The 17012-nt window shown below is 38.6% G+C and overlaps 1 protein-coding gene across 1 annotated transcript in view; it reads right to left on the bottom strand.

Moving 5' to 3' along the window:
• Window positions 1-17012, bottom strand: part of LOC135943314 (protein krueppel-like) — a 94564-nt gene that overhangs the window by 45346 nt on the left and 32206 nt on the right. The window contains exon 3 of the mRNA XM_065489789.1: window positions 8661-8691. Coding sequence (XP_065345861.1) covers window positions 8661-8691 — 31 coding nt within the window. The remainder of the gene's footprint in view (window positions 1-8660; window positions 8692-17012) is intronic.

Raw genomic sequence — 17012 nt, 5'->3', positions numbered from 1 at the left:
GATTGATGAATAGTGTGTCATTGACATGCTTATTTTCATGGACATTCCAAAAGAGTTCAAGGTCATGTGTAGCCATCGCTCTTTTACAACTTGACGAATTTGACCCCTTAAATAACCTGAACTTCCTCTAACAAAAATTACACTATTTTAAGCAATACCTTCTATGGCCGAATGAACAAAAAAATAAAAGGCATAAACAACGTGTAATTTTTCAGAAAAAAATTATAAAAGATTTCCCTTATTTTTCACGCGAGAAAGTATATCAAGACAAAAATTTGACATTAAAACGATTTGAATCTGTCCCTAATTTAATTCAATGAGTAGCAGTTTTGCATTTAGCATATTTACAAAGGGCACGTGCGCTGCTGTTAGGAAGCACCGCGAACGTCTCAACACAAGTTTTTACCCTATGCTTCCTATGAACGCTGTGTGCAACCGTTGTTTACGAGAACAATATGAAGAACTCACGCTTCCAGCTTTGCTCTCGTGGCTGCGATTTTTTATTTACGCGTCTAATAAATGGTTAAAAAAGCCGCTTTCATATATACGCTCCCGGCCCCCTTGAAATCCCCTGGAAATATTTTTTACGCGAGCAGCACGCCAGTTTTTTACAGTGAAAAAGCGACAGCACGCGAATAGCTCTGCGAATCACTTGTATTGAAAAGGGGCACGCGCTTTTTTAACAACCTCTCTGCTTTTTTTTATCCCCGAGCAGACGATGAATGCGTCGAATAATCGAATGCGGACGGGGACAGACACACGCACTTTGTGTTCTGCGGATTCTTTTCTGTCACAAGTGGTGGCCTACAGTTGAAATTTTTCCATTTGTGAAGAGTGCAAAAACTACTTTGACTTTGGATGAGAGCCAAAAGGTGTCATATTTGGCAGCTGGTACAATATTTTATGCAGAAAACAAACGATGGTAAGCTCACGACAGATTGATATTTAATTTTTCTTCCTCGAAAGGATAAATTTCTAAAAACACTTTGACGCACACAATAATTCGAGTCGCAGAGAATAAATAAAAAATATACTGTCCCATTAATAAATTCAAATAAATATAATTAATTTTTTAAATTTTAAAAATTGTCCGCACAGATATTTGGCCATTTCAGATGGTTTTGCTGGGACAGTCTCTATTTGACGACTCTACGTGTCAGTGAAAAAACAAATTTAACTGGCTTCAAAGGATCATCATGCGATCAAAATACGCTCTAGTCACGTCGTCACGTCCCATGACCTTTCATTTGTGTTCCGATTGCCATCAATAACGATTGAATTCCTATCACTGTCAACCCCCTGCTCTTAACCCTTATTTAGCACTTTTTACTCATGTGACTCATAGATTTCAAATTTTCTATTATTTACTCTCATTTAATTAAAATTTTACCAAATTAAAGCCAGTAAAGGCCAATGGACGATGGATTTAGCGATCGGAGTGAAAATAAAAAATTAAATACAAATTAACGAATTTAATTATTAAGTAGTTGAAACAGGACGTCGCTCCCGGATCTCCTGTGTGCAGGGTGAAATGCCCAATAAGGTGCTGTGTGCTGCTCCGTGCAAACTCTCTCCTGCGGTCACAACAATAAACAAGCGTTTAACTTGTTTAGAATAGCGTTTGTGATTTAAAAAACATCGATTCAGTATGCCCACTTGAGTACTGCATGCTTGAAACAAAAATAATGAAGAGCTAGTTTACATAATTCGTCAAAGTTCCCACGCTCTTTCACTTTCGTTCGCCTTTTCAAGTTGCGTGCTTTTCGCCGTTTAATAAATATTATTTGGTCCCATCGCCGACGCGTAATAATGCAAACAAATCAAAATAACAACAATAAAAACGATGGCCTGGAGACACGTCAGCCACCGCAGCCGCTGCGGCTTGCACCGTACGAGAGGGAAGAAACCCTTCTTTGTTTATAATTGCCGTCCGATTCATCATAGAGGGCCCCCAATTTTTCATGTGAAATACGGCCGTGCAATGCAAATTCTGCGCCGCCACTGGCCCTCGTTCTAAATGTTATTTCGGTCGCCGCGAGGTCCGAAATAAAAACTCTGAAAACTTATGTTTCGCGATCACGCTACTCGAAAACACCATTTGCATACATTAGCAAGTACGTGAAATTTGGACAGTGTTTTACGACATGCTGTGTGGCAAACGAGAAAACTTTTGACAGCAGCGCTCATCGATTGAACCGCGCATTTTTCGCCGCCTGCCTAAATAAATAATTCACCCCCTTACCGCGCCCACGGGGTACGGGGTGTCAAAGCAGCCCTCAAATTGCCGCCTGTGCCATCTTTTTATTGATAATACATCAAGCGCTAATGAAAATAAATTTCCAGGCACTTCCTTGCGGACGACTCTCCGACAAAGGCGAGCGTATACGAAGTGTAATATGATGGGCGTTACAGGGCAGCCCGCATATCCACCACCATGGTGCGCATGGTTTTACCCGAAAACTCTCTTTTTATGCTGTTCTCCCAAAACCACATAAACAATTTCTTACTCTTGTAATCTAATTTAATAAACGCGAATCTTGAGATCATATTTGTCATTATAGTTTGAGTTATGTCCCTGAGGTTGATTAATTTTTTTTAGGTTGTGGCGATGCGCTGCACTATTGCGCCTACATCGACCGACCAATCACAGAATCACAGCACAGAACCACGCTTACGTCTCTGCAAGTCTATCAACTACCAACATAAACGAGACACGTGTAGTCTGAGTCCCAGAGAAGATCTTCGTACATCCAATCCAACATAGGGTAAGCATAAGCAAGGGCAAAGGGCCTTTTCAAAAAATGTTTTTACGTGTTATTTTCTTTCAAGGAAGAGGTATGTACTGAAGAATATTGCATCACTGTATACAATGTTTTCAGCATTCCATGATCTTTGTTTTTAGATAGAACACGGAACACCCAAGTATCACCGCACAAGAGGACCGATTATATTCTTTTGTAGAAGTAATAATGTGATCCGGACCCATGTAATCCACTCTGCGATGTTATTGAGACCCAGTGAGCTCATAGCGCACAGCATGATGTGCTGAGCAGAAAACAGAAACAAATACAAAAACAAACATCTCAATTCATTCATGTATTTAATATTTCAGGAGATAAAATGATTTTGAATTGTAATCCTCACAACATGATGCCTGTCAGGGTTTTACCTGGGGAGCAGCCGTTGATATAAAATTATCTAAATCCTCAAATGGGGAGGTGTGGAGTAAATTTTATTTTGATTCATACCAGGGCTACCAACCTTAAGCCAACGTACCGTGTGCTTTATTTGCCAAACGCTTGATGATACGCGGATTATTGTTATGCCTGGCTGCTCCCTGTAACTTCCAGAGTCCACACAGAGCTGGGAAGGCTGTCTGACGTACGATCTTTCTCTATTTATTCTCTCTATCTGCTGCTGGGCCAAGCCATTCTCCTCAATATTATTAATTCTGGCTTGCTGTTTATTATATTTGCTCCCTCTAATTAATGCTTCCAACAATAAAATTGCTCTCCTTAAACAGTGGTCCACTGAACTATATTATTTAACCGAATTGAATAATATAGTTCAGTGGACCATTGTTTAAGGTGAGTGATTATTGGTAACATAATTAGAGATTTCCAAATTTCACAGCATTTAACTAGAAAAACGATTTACGTTTCACTAATTTTTTTATTTCTACCCAAAAGCAACGAATTTCCGTGTTTAGCAATGCATTTGATCAGAACTCTCATTTCAGGCCCGTCTGTATGCGTCATATTACGTATACTTTTATTCCTTCCCTCCATGCTGCAGCGATGGAGGATAATTACAATCAAAACTAATGTTCCCCGGGCTGAGGAGAGCAAGGGCAGGGTGTGGCGATTACTCACAAGTCTCTTTCCCATCCGAAACTCTTTACATTCAGCCAAAGCCTACTATATCCCTTCGTCCGCCATATCTCTCCCAACATCACGGTCATTTTCACTAATCCAATTGACCACCCAGTTTTAGTTTTTGATCATAAATGCAATAGGATTTTGGACCCCACTGTCTCGTGATCCCGGAATTCTTAGTCGTGAAAAGGGATTAAAGTGAATTCTTTAGAGATTAAAGTTCACGAAAACACACTGTCTAGACGTCTAGTCTAGAGAGCTTTGAGAAAATTATGAAGCGCAATAATAAGGCTTTCTTAGAACATTTAAATTATATGCTTCCAGGAAAAGAAATAATTAGACATTGCAAAGCTTGAAATTATTGTATTAATATTTTTTGCCAATATTTAATTTTAATGTAGGACTTGTTTAACAAAAGCTCTAATTGTAGTCCAGAGCGGGTGAACAAAAAATAAGTGAAATTTAAAAGTTTAGAATGACCTTGTTAGAGTTGCTGCTCCCAAATCTACAGCTAAACAGAAGGGTGGTAATTGGATCAACATAATGCCAGTTTCATAATTGTGCCTCTTTTTCTAACGGAATCAAACACTGCCTTCTGATCCTGTATGTATTTCCACCAACGCAGGGCACAACGGATTCGATGCATGTGCTGTTGTGAAAGGCGATATGCGCTGCGAAACCCTTCAATAATCAGGCACATGCAGTGCGCGCGGAATTATAAACAATGCGCCGCGTGGTGATATTAATGGGGGGATGGTCGGTCGCGATCTAGGACTGCCTGCGTCAGGAGGGCTTTCTTTTTGTTCTCTTTCTTTCTTTCTCTCTCTCGTGGCCGAAAACAAAAATAATACATTTGTGCTGTCGACGCACGTAATAGTATATTATCCCGAGGACTAACTCCACGCTGGCGGAAAATATTGTGTATTTGTTGTGGGACTTCCTCTTCCTATGCTTCTCTTTTGCAGGAAATATTATATTTGTACGTGTGTGTGTGTGTGTGGGTCTGCCTCACTTCCCTCGTGCACTCATGGGATCCGCGCGCGGCACTCAAAAAGGCTCCAGCAGTCAATTACGGGAAAAAGATTCTGCCTCATCAATGTCCGAGCAAAAGGCACTTCGCCTCAAATGTGTGCACAGGAAGGGAAATTAGTTGGTTAGGTTAGTGCATTGATTGCTACTTTGGAAATTTTAAAAATTTAGATCATTATAGATTATAGTCAAGTCTTTTAATTACCCTCAATTGGTGTGTCCAGTGCGCCCTATTTCATGAGATTGTAGCACCCTGCGCCTCTTCGCGCGCATCTGTGGCACATGCGTGGTACCAAAAGCACGTTTGCCGCGTTTCTTTTGTTCCGTCAAATTTTATGGTCATTAATAACTGTCGACCTGCTGTCGACACACAACCGCATGTTATCGATGCTTACCGCTTGTTTGACAAAATCTGTGAATCCTCATTAGGGGTTAGTTATTTCTACCTAATGTATTAATGCAATTAAGTTACTTATCAAGAATATGTATCAGTGATAAAAACGCAAAGACTCAGTCAGATCTCAAAGATAAATTAAGATTGTAAAATGCCATGTGTAACATCAGACTAATTCTTGTCAACCATTGAGATGTTTGTTAAGATAAATAATCATATTATGCTCAATGTAGTACAAATAATTAATGTTCAACAAGTGATTCAAACAATGACTGCTATAATTGTGACTAATTTTGTATTTGTATTTTTCCAGTTCTAATTCATCATCTACAAGCAACTGCCTTTCTCTGCCTTGCGCGTTCCTCCTTGCCTTGAGAATTAAACAAGATTAAAAATGCAAATATACATTCAGCAATGATAAATTTTCGAAAAGTAAACAAAATAAAGTAAGGGCAAAGTTCATTTTCCCATTAAGTATGTAACTTACCTCTAATTAAAAATTCAGGTTTGAATGATTTTAATTTTTCATTATTGTTTAACAGCAGAAAGATGATTTTAGTTTTTCAGTTTTCGCCCGTCAGTCATATGGTGCTGACGTGGTCGTTTAAATCAGCAGGACCCGATTCAAAGGGGTGAGTCCAACCGTCAGTTAGCAAAATAATTTTTAATTTATATTATTTCTATTTCAGTTTGTGAGTGTCATTAGAGTACGAGCGGTTCTGTAAACCAGGGTAGCAACAAAATTCTTCATAGAATTTTATTGGTCTTCGTCATTTCAACCAGTTCTGTCGGAAAAAACCGTGTGCGCGTCGCCAGTTTGATTTGAATCCTTAAGGGGTAAGAAAATTTCTTTAAAAACACTCATATTAGAACTTAAAAAATTGAAATTCATAAATTTTATATCTGCATAGTGTGTGCTTTAAAAATCGCACTTATACTACAGTTAAAATTCTGCAGATTCGTTTATCGCAAAAATGCAGCAATGTGTATTTACTCCCTACCTTGGAAAAAAGCCTTGTGATTACACAGCCGACGCCTAGCTGATTTCCATGCGGGCCAAAATTAATTTAGCAAGCGTCGCGGGCGAAATTGCAATTTATGGTTTGGAATAAAGTTAAGTGTATGCATTAAGACGGCGCGGTGGTGCTTTTTATTCATCCCACGAGATGAGACTAATGACAAACGCTGAAAAATGTCGAAAGTGCGAGCGGGCGACGCACCCTCTCTCTCGCTTTCTTCCTTTCTTCAATCCGCACCCCACGCGGCTGAAAATCCACCCCACGCGAGCGACATAAAAAAAAACTCATTGCCTGCGTGCATAATAGAGGAGAGAGAGAGAAAGAGAGCAAAAGTGCAGTTGCAAGTCGGTGCAGCGCGGCAGCAGCCTTCATCAATGCTAAATTAAAGCGCCGGGCGGAAAAAAAGGGTATAGCAGAAGGGGTCTGCTGGGGATGCAATTTACTTTTTTTACTCGAGGGGTGCACGCCGCGAGCAAGCGAACGCGCGGGGTAAGAGCGAAAAAAATGAGACGCGTGCGAGCAAGGGGTGCATTTCGGAGAGGCGGAATAAGAGATAAGATTTTTTAGCCGTCGTTCCAGCGTCTCAAGCCACTTTTGCCCAGACTGGATCCCTGATCCACCTTCTTGATTCAAGTTCTGGCTGACTCGGTCTGGTTGCAAGTCGCAATCTCATTCAGATAAAAAACATTATTGGTTTTGAAACTGCACGTGGGGCAAATTGAGAGAAAGAGTATATTATATTATTGGTCAACACGAGTTGCAGTATAAATAATAAAAGGAGTTTCTGCTTCTTTGTTGACACAATTTATTTTTGCGTAATTTAGAAAATATACTAATTTGTTCCCATTCAAAAATTAAAATATAAAAAATGCATAGTTCTGCGATGTCACTGCCAAGACGAAACCCAATAAATCTCGCACTGTCGCAACGCATTTTGGACCAGTTAAAATTTTAAAGGATTTCAAACCTCCTAACTATATGATAAACGACTTCGGCAGCAATTGGGATTTCGAATGCAAGGATTGCATCTCTTGCTTTAGCCCCAATGAAAGAAGGTAAATAAATATTGAGTTTGGTTTTTCATTGTGGACTTCTAACCAACTTTATTATGTGTCTCATTGCAAGAGGCTCTAAAAGTTCTCCCTAACTCCTGCATGATTCTCTCTTAACAGCTGGATTACATTTTGAAATGAATGGTTTGTTAAGAAAACTTATAGTTGTTTGTTGTTTTCTCCTAACAATGCGTATGTTTCGGTTTGTTTAGACTAAGGAGAATAAAGCTTTTGTCGTAAAGCTTTATTCCCCTAATATCAGTCACGATCACTCACTCAATGACAAAAAAGGATGCGGAAGACACCCACGTCTCTATTATTTTAATGTTGACCTCTATTTCTCGTAAGAAATTCGTCCTTTTGTTGATTTAAGATAATTTTCCTTGACTGGATTTTAAAGCTGCGAAACAAATCGTCAAGCTTGTTCGAAAACTATTATTACTAAAGCTTTGTAAATGGTGACAGAAGACTAACAATAAATCCGATAAATCTAAACAAAACGGCAAAGTGCATGAACGCAATGCATGTCTAAGCATCAATTATACGTATTGTGCCGCCTTTGTTAACCATTTCTTCCTTTTTCAGTTTTTTCTGTTACTTCAAGTCAAAATGTCATGTTGGCGGCTAGTTTGATTGATTTTTTGGATTCTTGAGAGCAAAAATAACTATTCCCTGCAGCGCAGGGTTCTACTGTGGGGGCAGAGACGACGGGGCACGGGAGTGGAAAAGAAAGACACTCAGCTAGCAATTTTCCAAAATATTTTCTTAGTTTATACAAAAGCGAGTCGGCGAGAACCCGGGAATACGCGCTTTTCTCCTGCTCGCTGGACTTGCAAAGGGTAGCAGAAAAAACTCGGTGCATTCGTAATCACGCGGAGAGAGCGAGCGACGGGAGAGTGGCGCGCGTGGGGTCGGGAAAGTCGAGAGAAAAAATCTTTCTCCGGGCTGTGTGTGAGAGAGAGTGAAGGGGTGACGATTTTTTTAAAGCGAAGGGGTGGCTGAGCCGAAGGTATCGATCAAGGCTTTGAAGATGATGATGACTCATGGGCGAGGGTGGCCGCTGCCTCGATTTTTTCGTATCACAACTACTGCAACCCCATCCAAGCCCTCTCAAAAAATACACATCTCTTTTATTTTTATTTCGAGTCAAATACTGATGGAAATTAATATGTTTGTGCTTGGGTTATTTAAGTTAAACGATATTATTTAACCGTATAAAACATAATGTTTAGTTATCAATTTCGCCCTCATTTTTTTTTAAATTAGAAAGGTAAAAATTCTCTGTACTTACGGTGGGGAAACAGCAGTGTTTGCCTCGGATCCTGGAACAGAGAGAAATATGAATGAATGAATGAAACGGGAGAAAGACAAATTTATTCATAAAGCCGTGTGCAAATTCGTTAATGAATCAATTAGCGTTAATTGCGGCGGCCGCGAGCTCTAACTAAGAGATGAAAGCGGCACTTGAGTTTAATGAATGCGAGACTTGTGGGGGGAGAGAGCGGAGGGAGCGAGAAGAAGAAAGAGCAGACTTCTCTTTTTAAAATAATAATTGTGTTTGCTGTGCGATTAACTCCGACTTAAAACGCAAAGCACGCCTCTCGCAAAAACAGCACTTGTCACCAGCAGCGAATTATGAAAAATTACAAAATTCACTCCTGCTTCATTCAAATGCTGTGATTTTTGTCGCGGAGTGGAGCGAGGGCTGAGGGTGACGGTAAGTCAACGCTTTGAAGTCAAACGCACTAATGAAATCGAAATTTGATTTTAATATTAGATTTTTTTGTTAAATGAAAAAGTATACTAAAATACTTATTCACTACTTTTGCAAGCACAAAATATCTTTGAGGAAGTGGCAAATTTATAAATTGTTTAACATTTGAAAATTAATTTATTTAGATACGAACGTAGCAAGCTAGATTTGCGGACAAAAATTATAATTTAAAAAAAAATAATTTTTGCCTTCTTTCTTTCCTCTTGTAAAAAAGCATGTTATTGGTATAAACATCACAGGGAGATGGGAGACATTTCCCTCTGGCGGTTTATTGTCAAATAAAGTTTGGATTAGGTGATGGAACCGGCAAACGCAACTTTGATTGCACTTTAGCGGAGCAGAGGTGGCGATTGCCGGCCAGTTTCCCCCTTTGGCGGGACATAAAATGACGTCACGGCGTCCAGCGCGTTTTATGGCGTGCACCACGCCTTTTCATATTACGCGCAGAGGGTTGCGCCTCGTTTTATAGCATCGAGAGCGGCGTCTAGACCTAGGGCAGACCCTTGCGTCGCGTGATGTGCCGCTCTCGCCTTGTGTGTGTGTGTACTTATTCGAATGATAGAGCGGAAAAGGCAAGGGTGCAAGCTTTATATTGGCTTTTCCCCGGCGCGCGCGCGTATAAATTATGCCACCGCCGAGTCTAAGAACAAACTGCAGACGCCTATATAGCTGAATCATTTTCGCGGTAGAGCCGATGGCGGAGAAAATGAAAGAGAGCGAGAGAGAGAGAAAGAGAGAGAGAGAGAGAGAGAGAGAGAGAGAGAGAGAGAGAAAGGTGGATTATTTGTTAAAATGCCACGTGATGTATGAAGGTGATAGAGACGCATGGGTTCTACTGGAATGGACATAATATTTAATATTGGCCCTTTTTACACGTTCGCCGAGCAACTTAGCCACTCATTGTCAGCGCCGTTAATTCCTCAATAGCGGGCGCGGGCCGGTCGGCAAGGATTCCGAGGGCCGCGGAAATCTCAAGACACCAATTGCACCGCAACGCAGCCATCTGTCCTTCTGTCTACGGGAGTTACGGGACTTAACTCCACATAAATTCATCCTACTCAGCGAACAATGTAACCCGTGAAGAAATCGCATCGACCCACGATAAGTTCTGCTTTTCGCAGCCGATCAAACTGTAGCGTTCTTCATTTCATTTCAGCTCAACAAAATTTTCATCGAGAACACCGACAGCAATCCCAAGATCACAACTCGAGTGATAGATTACCAGGCAACCGTTTCCTTGCTCTTTAAATAATACTATTACTGAAAATTCTGAAAAATCCTTTTTACCTTGAAATAGTACCTAAAAATGCGGAAAAAGCTAAAAATTACCCGAGTTGTCATTTACATTTTTTTAGAAAAAGTTTGCATACTAATCAAGCGGCTTGTAAACTGTTTCCTTATTGAAATCATGATTTATTTCGCCAGAAGGGAAATTTAGCTCATAATTCGCACACTATATTGGGTAGATGTTAAGATCAAAATCAAGCAAAAAAATCATTGAAAATATGGTTTTTATTTTTGAGTATGGCAAAATCTAATATTTAACTGCTTACGCGACCCTATTTTGATTCTTGCGCTCAGTATAGAGATAAATTTATAATTCCCATGTTTCACAAATAAACTCGATAAACAACTTCCTATCTTCAACAATGCAAAATGTTACTGTTGGCCTGTTAAGCTCTTAATAACGTAATTCCAGCTTTAATCCCCTCTTTTCATGTACAAGTTTGTTCTCGTTTTGGAGAAAGATAATAATCATTTCTAAACAAGTTCCCATCCCCTGGTGGTTCGTGTATAACAGAAAAACCACCCTCATCAGAGACAAACAGAGTAATTATGTTTGCTCGTGTGCATCTGCAGCGATGCAATAAATAAATAAACAAAACGCACAGCACACACACACACACGAGATTAATAATGCAAGCGGTGCAGAAGAAAAACATGACCTACCCCCATCGACGGACTGCGCGCGTGCTATCCAGCTGTCCATCGGCGGATAGCGCGTAATAAATTAGCCCGGCCGGCAATACTAATCAAAATCGAAATCAGCTTGCACTCTTTTTTTATATCGCGGCGCGCACAAAAAGTGACCCTTTTCGCCTGGCAGCGTGCGCGTGCGATATTTTTTCCTCCGGACCTACAGCAACCCTGAATAATAAATTACGTCTGGCCGACGAGCAGATGAATGGCTGATGCGCTGCCTCATTCCGCCCACTACACATTTCGCTTTTAATAACAACCCTCTCACCCCCTTTGATATACGAATTTTTAACACCCGACGCTTTCAAAACAGACACGAGATGGGAAAATGTGTTCGCAATCAGCAGGCAGATGGAGAAATCGAAATTTATTATCGAAATAATAACGTCTGATGTTCCAATCATTCTCCCATATGAGATATTGAATTAACTGTTGGGTTTAAACGTAACAATGATGGAAAGACATTATTGTAAAGTTTAAAAATGTGGTATATTCAACGAATAAACAGAAACCATTTTTACAGATTTCTGTAGAAATGTCCCAACCGTGATTTCCAGATATGTTTATAGAATGAGATATTTAAGTGTTTATTTGAATTAATCAAACACAAGAGTTCAAGCAATACATTGTATAGGAAATAGGAAGAATGGGAGAGATATGGTAAATAAAAAAATGAATGAAATTGTTAAATTATGAGAAATGTGTAAAAGAAATTGTTACACAATTACATTTTTAGCCAATTTGCCTTTAATTCATATTAACAATTAACTACTGTCATAAGCATATCAAGAGATACTACTTTTCTGGAAAAACATTAATTTATAGTTTAAAATTATCCAAGATTTCCTTGGCTTTACAAATCAAACAAAATTTATAAAATTTATTCTATATTTCAAGAACAAAAATCGTCAAAAAAATTATAATCCTCAACTTTTGAACCTTATATTGCAAAATTAATCTTCCTATCTATCCCGAAGATGTGAAGCTCTTCAGTATTGTTTGCGCTACTCACGCATCCTGCTGTCTCAGTGGCGGGCAATCATCGCGTCGCTCAGAGGCGCAGGATTGATGATGCTTGGCACGTCAGGGAGCCGCTCAAGTTTTGTGTAGAACAGCTGATAAGGGTTCGAGTTTACAGTTTCAAACTATCTGCACTGGTTAAGAGGTCATGTAGCTACACTTAAGTTTTGTAAAAAACAACAAACTAAAAAAAGGAAAAAGTAACACGCTGATCATATTATCTAGAAAAGCATTACGAATTCGATTGTTTCACCAAAAACTGTAACGTCGAATCCAAAGAGTTTACTTGTAACAAATGGACAGATCGCTTGCTTCATAATAATTAACACCCTCATTTATTTTGGAAATGGAGGTCATCTTTTCTTGCCAGTAAGGTCATTCGAAGGACAACTTTCGCCCAATTCTAACTCAAAAATATCAATTTCAGGACGCGTCTGGCAAAAATTGCTGCACGAGCTGGAACGCACTTATTGTCGGCGTCACAGATCGACGGACAGCGATACTTTGGTCAGACTCCGCTCGATCCACCGCTATTAGCTGACCCATCGACCACCGGATTGTTGTTTGTAAGCAATATAGCGATGCTTGCGAGCTGGTCCTCCGTCAAAGCCACGTTCGCGTACTGCAGTTCGGTGACGGCGAAGATACTAAGCTCAATGAATTTACTCAATTCGCAAAAATCTGTTCGCAATCTTCAGTTTATACGTCATATCCCTCATTTAGCGTTATCGTAGGATGCCATACTTGCTCTACCCAGAAGCCAAAATCCCACACTCACTGTATGAAACACCCCTAACAACATATGTAAAATTCAAAATGGAGAAATAAAGTCGGTAAAATTGACAAATACCCTTAAAAGTCTCCCAAACACACACAGAAGCTAGGCTGTGAACAGGCTGCGGTGACGTTCAGCCGACGGAATCCACGAACTTTAATTATATTGAGCAAAAACTAATAAAATTGGTCTGGCTTGTTTAGCTAAAGTAAGAGGTAGGCGAGACAACACGTTAGTTGAAATTAGAATAATTTTTGAGAGCGAGAATGAATGCCTATAGCTCGTAGCAAGTTCATATTTAAATTAGTATAATACATTTACATTTGTTCCGTGAAATAGATACACGCATTCTCAAAGAGTGCAGCTCGACCAGTATAGGGTAAATTTTGAAGCTATAATGTGTTATTGTTCCAAAGGAATTTCAATGTTAAAGGATTTTGTCAGTCAACAATCGTCCCAATTTTACCCACAATAGAAAAATCACAAATAACCAGCCAAAGAGATAATAATACCAGATTTCAGAAGCTCAACAACCTTTTCCGCCAACAGAAAATTTCATGCTCTAGAAAACACGATCCGACTTATCTCAACATAAGCATGACAAGATACATTACAAAGTACGACAGTAAAAGAAACCGTACCACACACAAAGTTTAATCTCAACCACCAAACAACCTTCATTGTAGCTGAATTGCTGTGGGTCATCAAAACAAAATTTGGACAGCAATGAAAATAATAATAAATAAGGGCGCGCACTGCACTGGCACGAATGCTGAATTCCGAGTGCGAATAACACCGCGAACGGTTAACATGGGCGCACCAGGCCGCACAGGGACCCAGCCCACTCAAGGGCCACTTGCCTCCGCACCGAGGACTGCATTGAAACGCTAGACATTCGTCCCGTGAAGCCAAATCACGCATGCTGGAAAAGTGCAAAGCAGCAAGTAGCGAGTCGCCTCCCAGCCCGTTGAGCAATTTTAGCATTTCGGGTCACTAAACTAACCACTTTTTGCCACCTCTGACATTGGGTAGCCAGTATTAGATCTCCCAACTGCTCAAATACCTCCCATGGCTTTGACACTCCTGAACACGCCTTAACAATGCGAGCCAACGGGCTGGTTCTAAAATTTCATTTTACAGCAACCATTTTATAAAAATTTAGTGATATTTGAAATGTAATTAATGATATGTAATATTTACTTCATTATACAGAGCTATAAATGTATTTTGTTCAAATTAATTCATCGTAAAACGTTCGCTAAAAATCATATTTATAAAACTAATGCAATAAAAACGACAAAAAAGACTGGTGGGCACGATATTTATATATACATCGACTTTGAAACCAGTGCAACACGTCGTGGTCCTTGCTTGCCGTTGCAAAATGAACTCTTACAGCAGACAAAATATTTATTTCAACATATGTAACGCAATAAAAGTACTGTTGGATATTGCTGAAGGACTCCCCATTTTTTTGTCCAATAGTGTAAGAGTATACTGCTGAAGAATAACTGCTGCTGCACATGTGTATTATTGTATATTTTCAACGATGAGCAGAGAGGGATCTGGTGAGGATTGTCAGTGAAAACGATCAAACATTCCTTTTAGGATGAAATATAGTGCGTAAAAGGGGTGATTATAACGGCTGGGCAAAACACTTTTATGGTTGCCGCTGCACAATCGTAAAAATTGTCATTTAAAGCGATGCACGTTAGAATCCTTTAAAATGAACAAATAACTTTTTTTCACTCCAGAAAGATCGCGAAGGCTTAATGGTTTTCTAATGTATTAAGAGTCAAAGGATCATTTGTCACTGCCTGTCAAAAAAAGGGAGCTGATGACCATGAATCGGTGCTGACATTATTATTTAATTTTTAAATTTCCACTTGTCCTGTGTCTAAGTATTGCTATAAAATATTCAATAATGTTCCTATGCAGGAATGGGAGGCTCATTTTGGAGCGATTTACAACAATGCCAAATTAAGCGCTTCAGATTCTCTAAATCTAAAAGACCTTTTAATAAATTACACTAAAAATCCTACTGTTAAATGGTTCCTAGAAGAGGAAGTAAATTTATCTATTAAGGAACTAAAAATTAAGAAAGCACCAGGGCTTGACTTGGTAACAAATGTTTGAAAGAGTTAAACGTAGTTTTAAATAGTGAACTAACGAAATTTTATAATGTATGCCTTCAAAATGGTATTTTTCCCGATTCCTGGAAACTCTCTAATTTGAAGCTTTTATTTAAAAACAAAGGTAGTCCGGAGGATGTAAATAATTATAGAGGGATCAATTTATCCTCCTCTATGTTTAATCTTTTGGACAAAATGCTTAACAAACGTTTGTATTCCTCTCTAATCAGCTATATTCCATTAAATCAATTTGGCTTTATTAAAAGGAAATCCACTGTACAAGCTGTAAATTTACTTATTCAACATATTCACTCAACAGTAATTGTAAAAAAGAGACCCCTGTACGCTTTATTTTTAGATTTACAAAAAGCATTCGATTCTATTAGTACAACATTTATCTTTAAGAAAGTCGTAGATACAAAAATCTTTTCTTTTGAAGAGCTAAACTTGCTTGCAGAAATTCTTGACGTAAATTTTCTATTAATTAATGATGGTATTTCCGTTTCTGAAGAAATTTTACAATCAAACGGGGTTAAAAAAGGAGGGTGCATGTCACCCTTCCTGTTCATTTTTGCTATCAGTGATATTAACGATATTATGAAAGATTTCCCTGGCGTTAAATGTATTTTGTATGCAGATGATATTGTACTTTTAAGTGAAAATTTAAATGATTTTTCCATTTTATTGCCCAGAATTACAGACTACCTAGCTATAAGATGTTTAAAATTAAACGAAAAGAAATGCCAAGTCATGAAATTCAGAGCCGGTGGTCACGGTTGCTATAGCAAAGTAGAGTTGAACTGGGAAAAACAGAATAAAATTACCTTCTGCTCTTCAATTAATTATCTCGGAGTTACTTTCCAAACTGCAGGTGTATGTTTTACCAAACATATCGATAAGAGAGTTAAAGCCTCAATATTTGCAACAGGCAAAATTAAAAATTTGTCAAAAAGTTATATTGTCACAGCCAAAAAATTATTTGATTTAGCTATTTCTCCTGTTGCCTCATATGGTATTGAAGCTGTCTGGAAATACTTGACTTTAAAAGACTTAAATAATCTTGAATGTGCTTTATTCAAAACCAGTGGTTTAAGATTTTCCGGATTGAGCCGGGGTTTTTCGACACGCCCGCGATGGTTGACCAGAGTTGGAAAGCCGTGTGCTACACAAGTAGGCTCACGCTAACACGGCATGCTTGTCACGGCTTTCACTATCTGCTGTGTAAAATTAAAGAATTTCATAGTGAAGCTCTTCCAGGCTGTGTTTGTAAACTTTGTGATAAGAGCATGGATTTCTATCACTTTTTAAGCTGTGACAAGAACCAGATGAGTCTGACCCAGGCAGCAAAATTACCTGCCAAATGACTGACCTGACAATTTTCTGTATATAATATAATCTGTTGTACACAAATAGGTGTTTAATAAACGAAATTATAATTAATGTGCTAAGTCAAGATTTTTTAAGAAAGCCTTATGTGTCGATAAGAGAATGAAATCAAGATTTGTATATGAGCTAGTTGAGACTGATTATTTTGTAAATGACTTAAAGACAAAATTCTCCCTGTCAGACACACCTGTGTATATTAAATTCTTGGATAATATGATGCATAAAAAACAAAAAATTCACCCTAATTTTTACAGTACCCCAGCTATGACAAACAAGAACTGGTGGCTACCCTATTGTAAAGATCGAAGTGTTTTTACGAGATACTCTTTCCATGGTTATCATTTTCTGTTATGTAAAGATACAAACGTTTTCATCTTGATGTTTCTGCTCATTCTGTTTGCCAATTCTGCGATGAAATATGTTTAGACATGTATAATTTCCTCAATTGTAAAAATAATTCAACTACCTTATTTCAAGCTGCTAAATATAAGAAATTGCAGTTAAATAATATCGTTATATAATGTACTCTGTGTTGTACACCGTTGGTGTCTAATAAAATAAATAAAAATAATAAAA

Source organism: Cloeon dipterum, chromosome 4 (assembly GCF_949628265.1).
Source record: "Cloeon dipterum chromosome 4, ieCloDipt1.1, whole genome shotgun sequence".
NCBI lineage: Eukaryota > Metazoa > Arthropoda > Insecta > Ephemeroptera > Baetidae > Cloeon > Cloeon dipterum.
The sequence above is the reverse complement of the archived record's forward strand: the minus strand, read 5'-3'. Positions and strand labels throughout refer to the sequence as shown.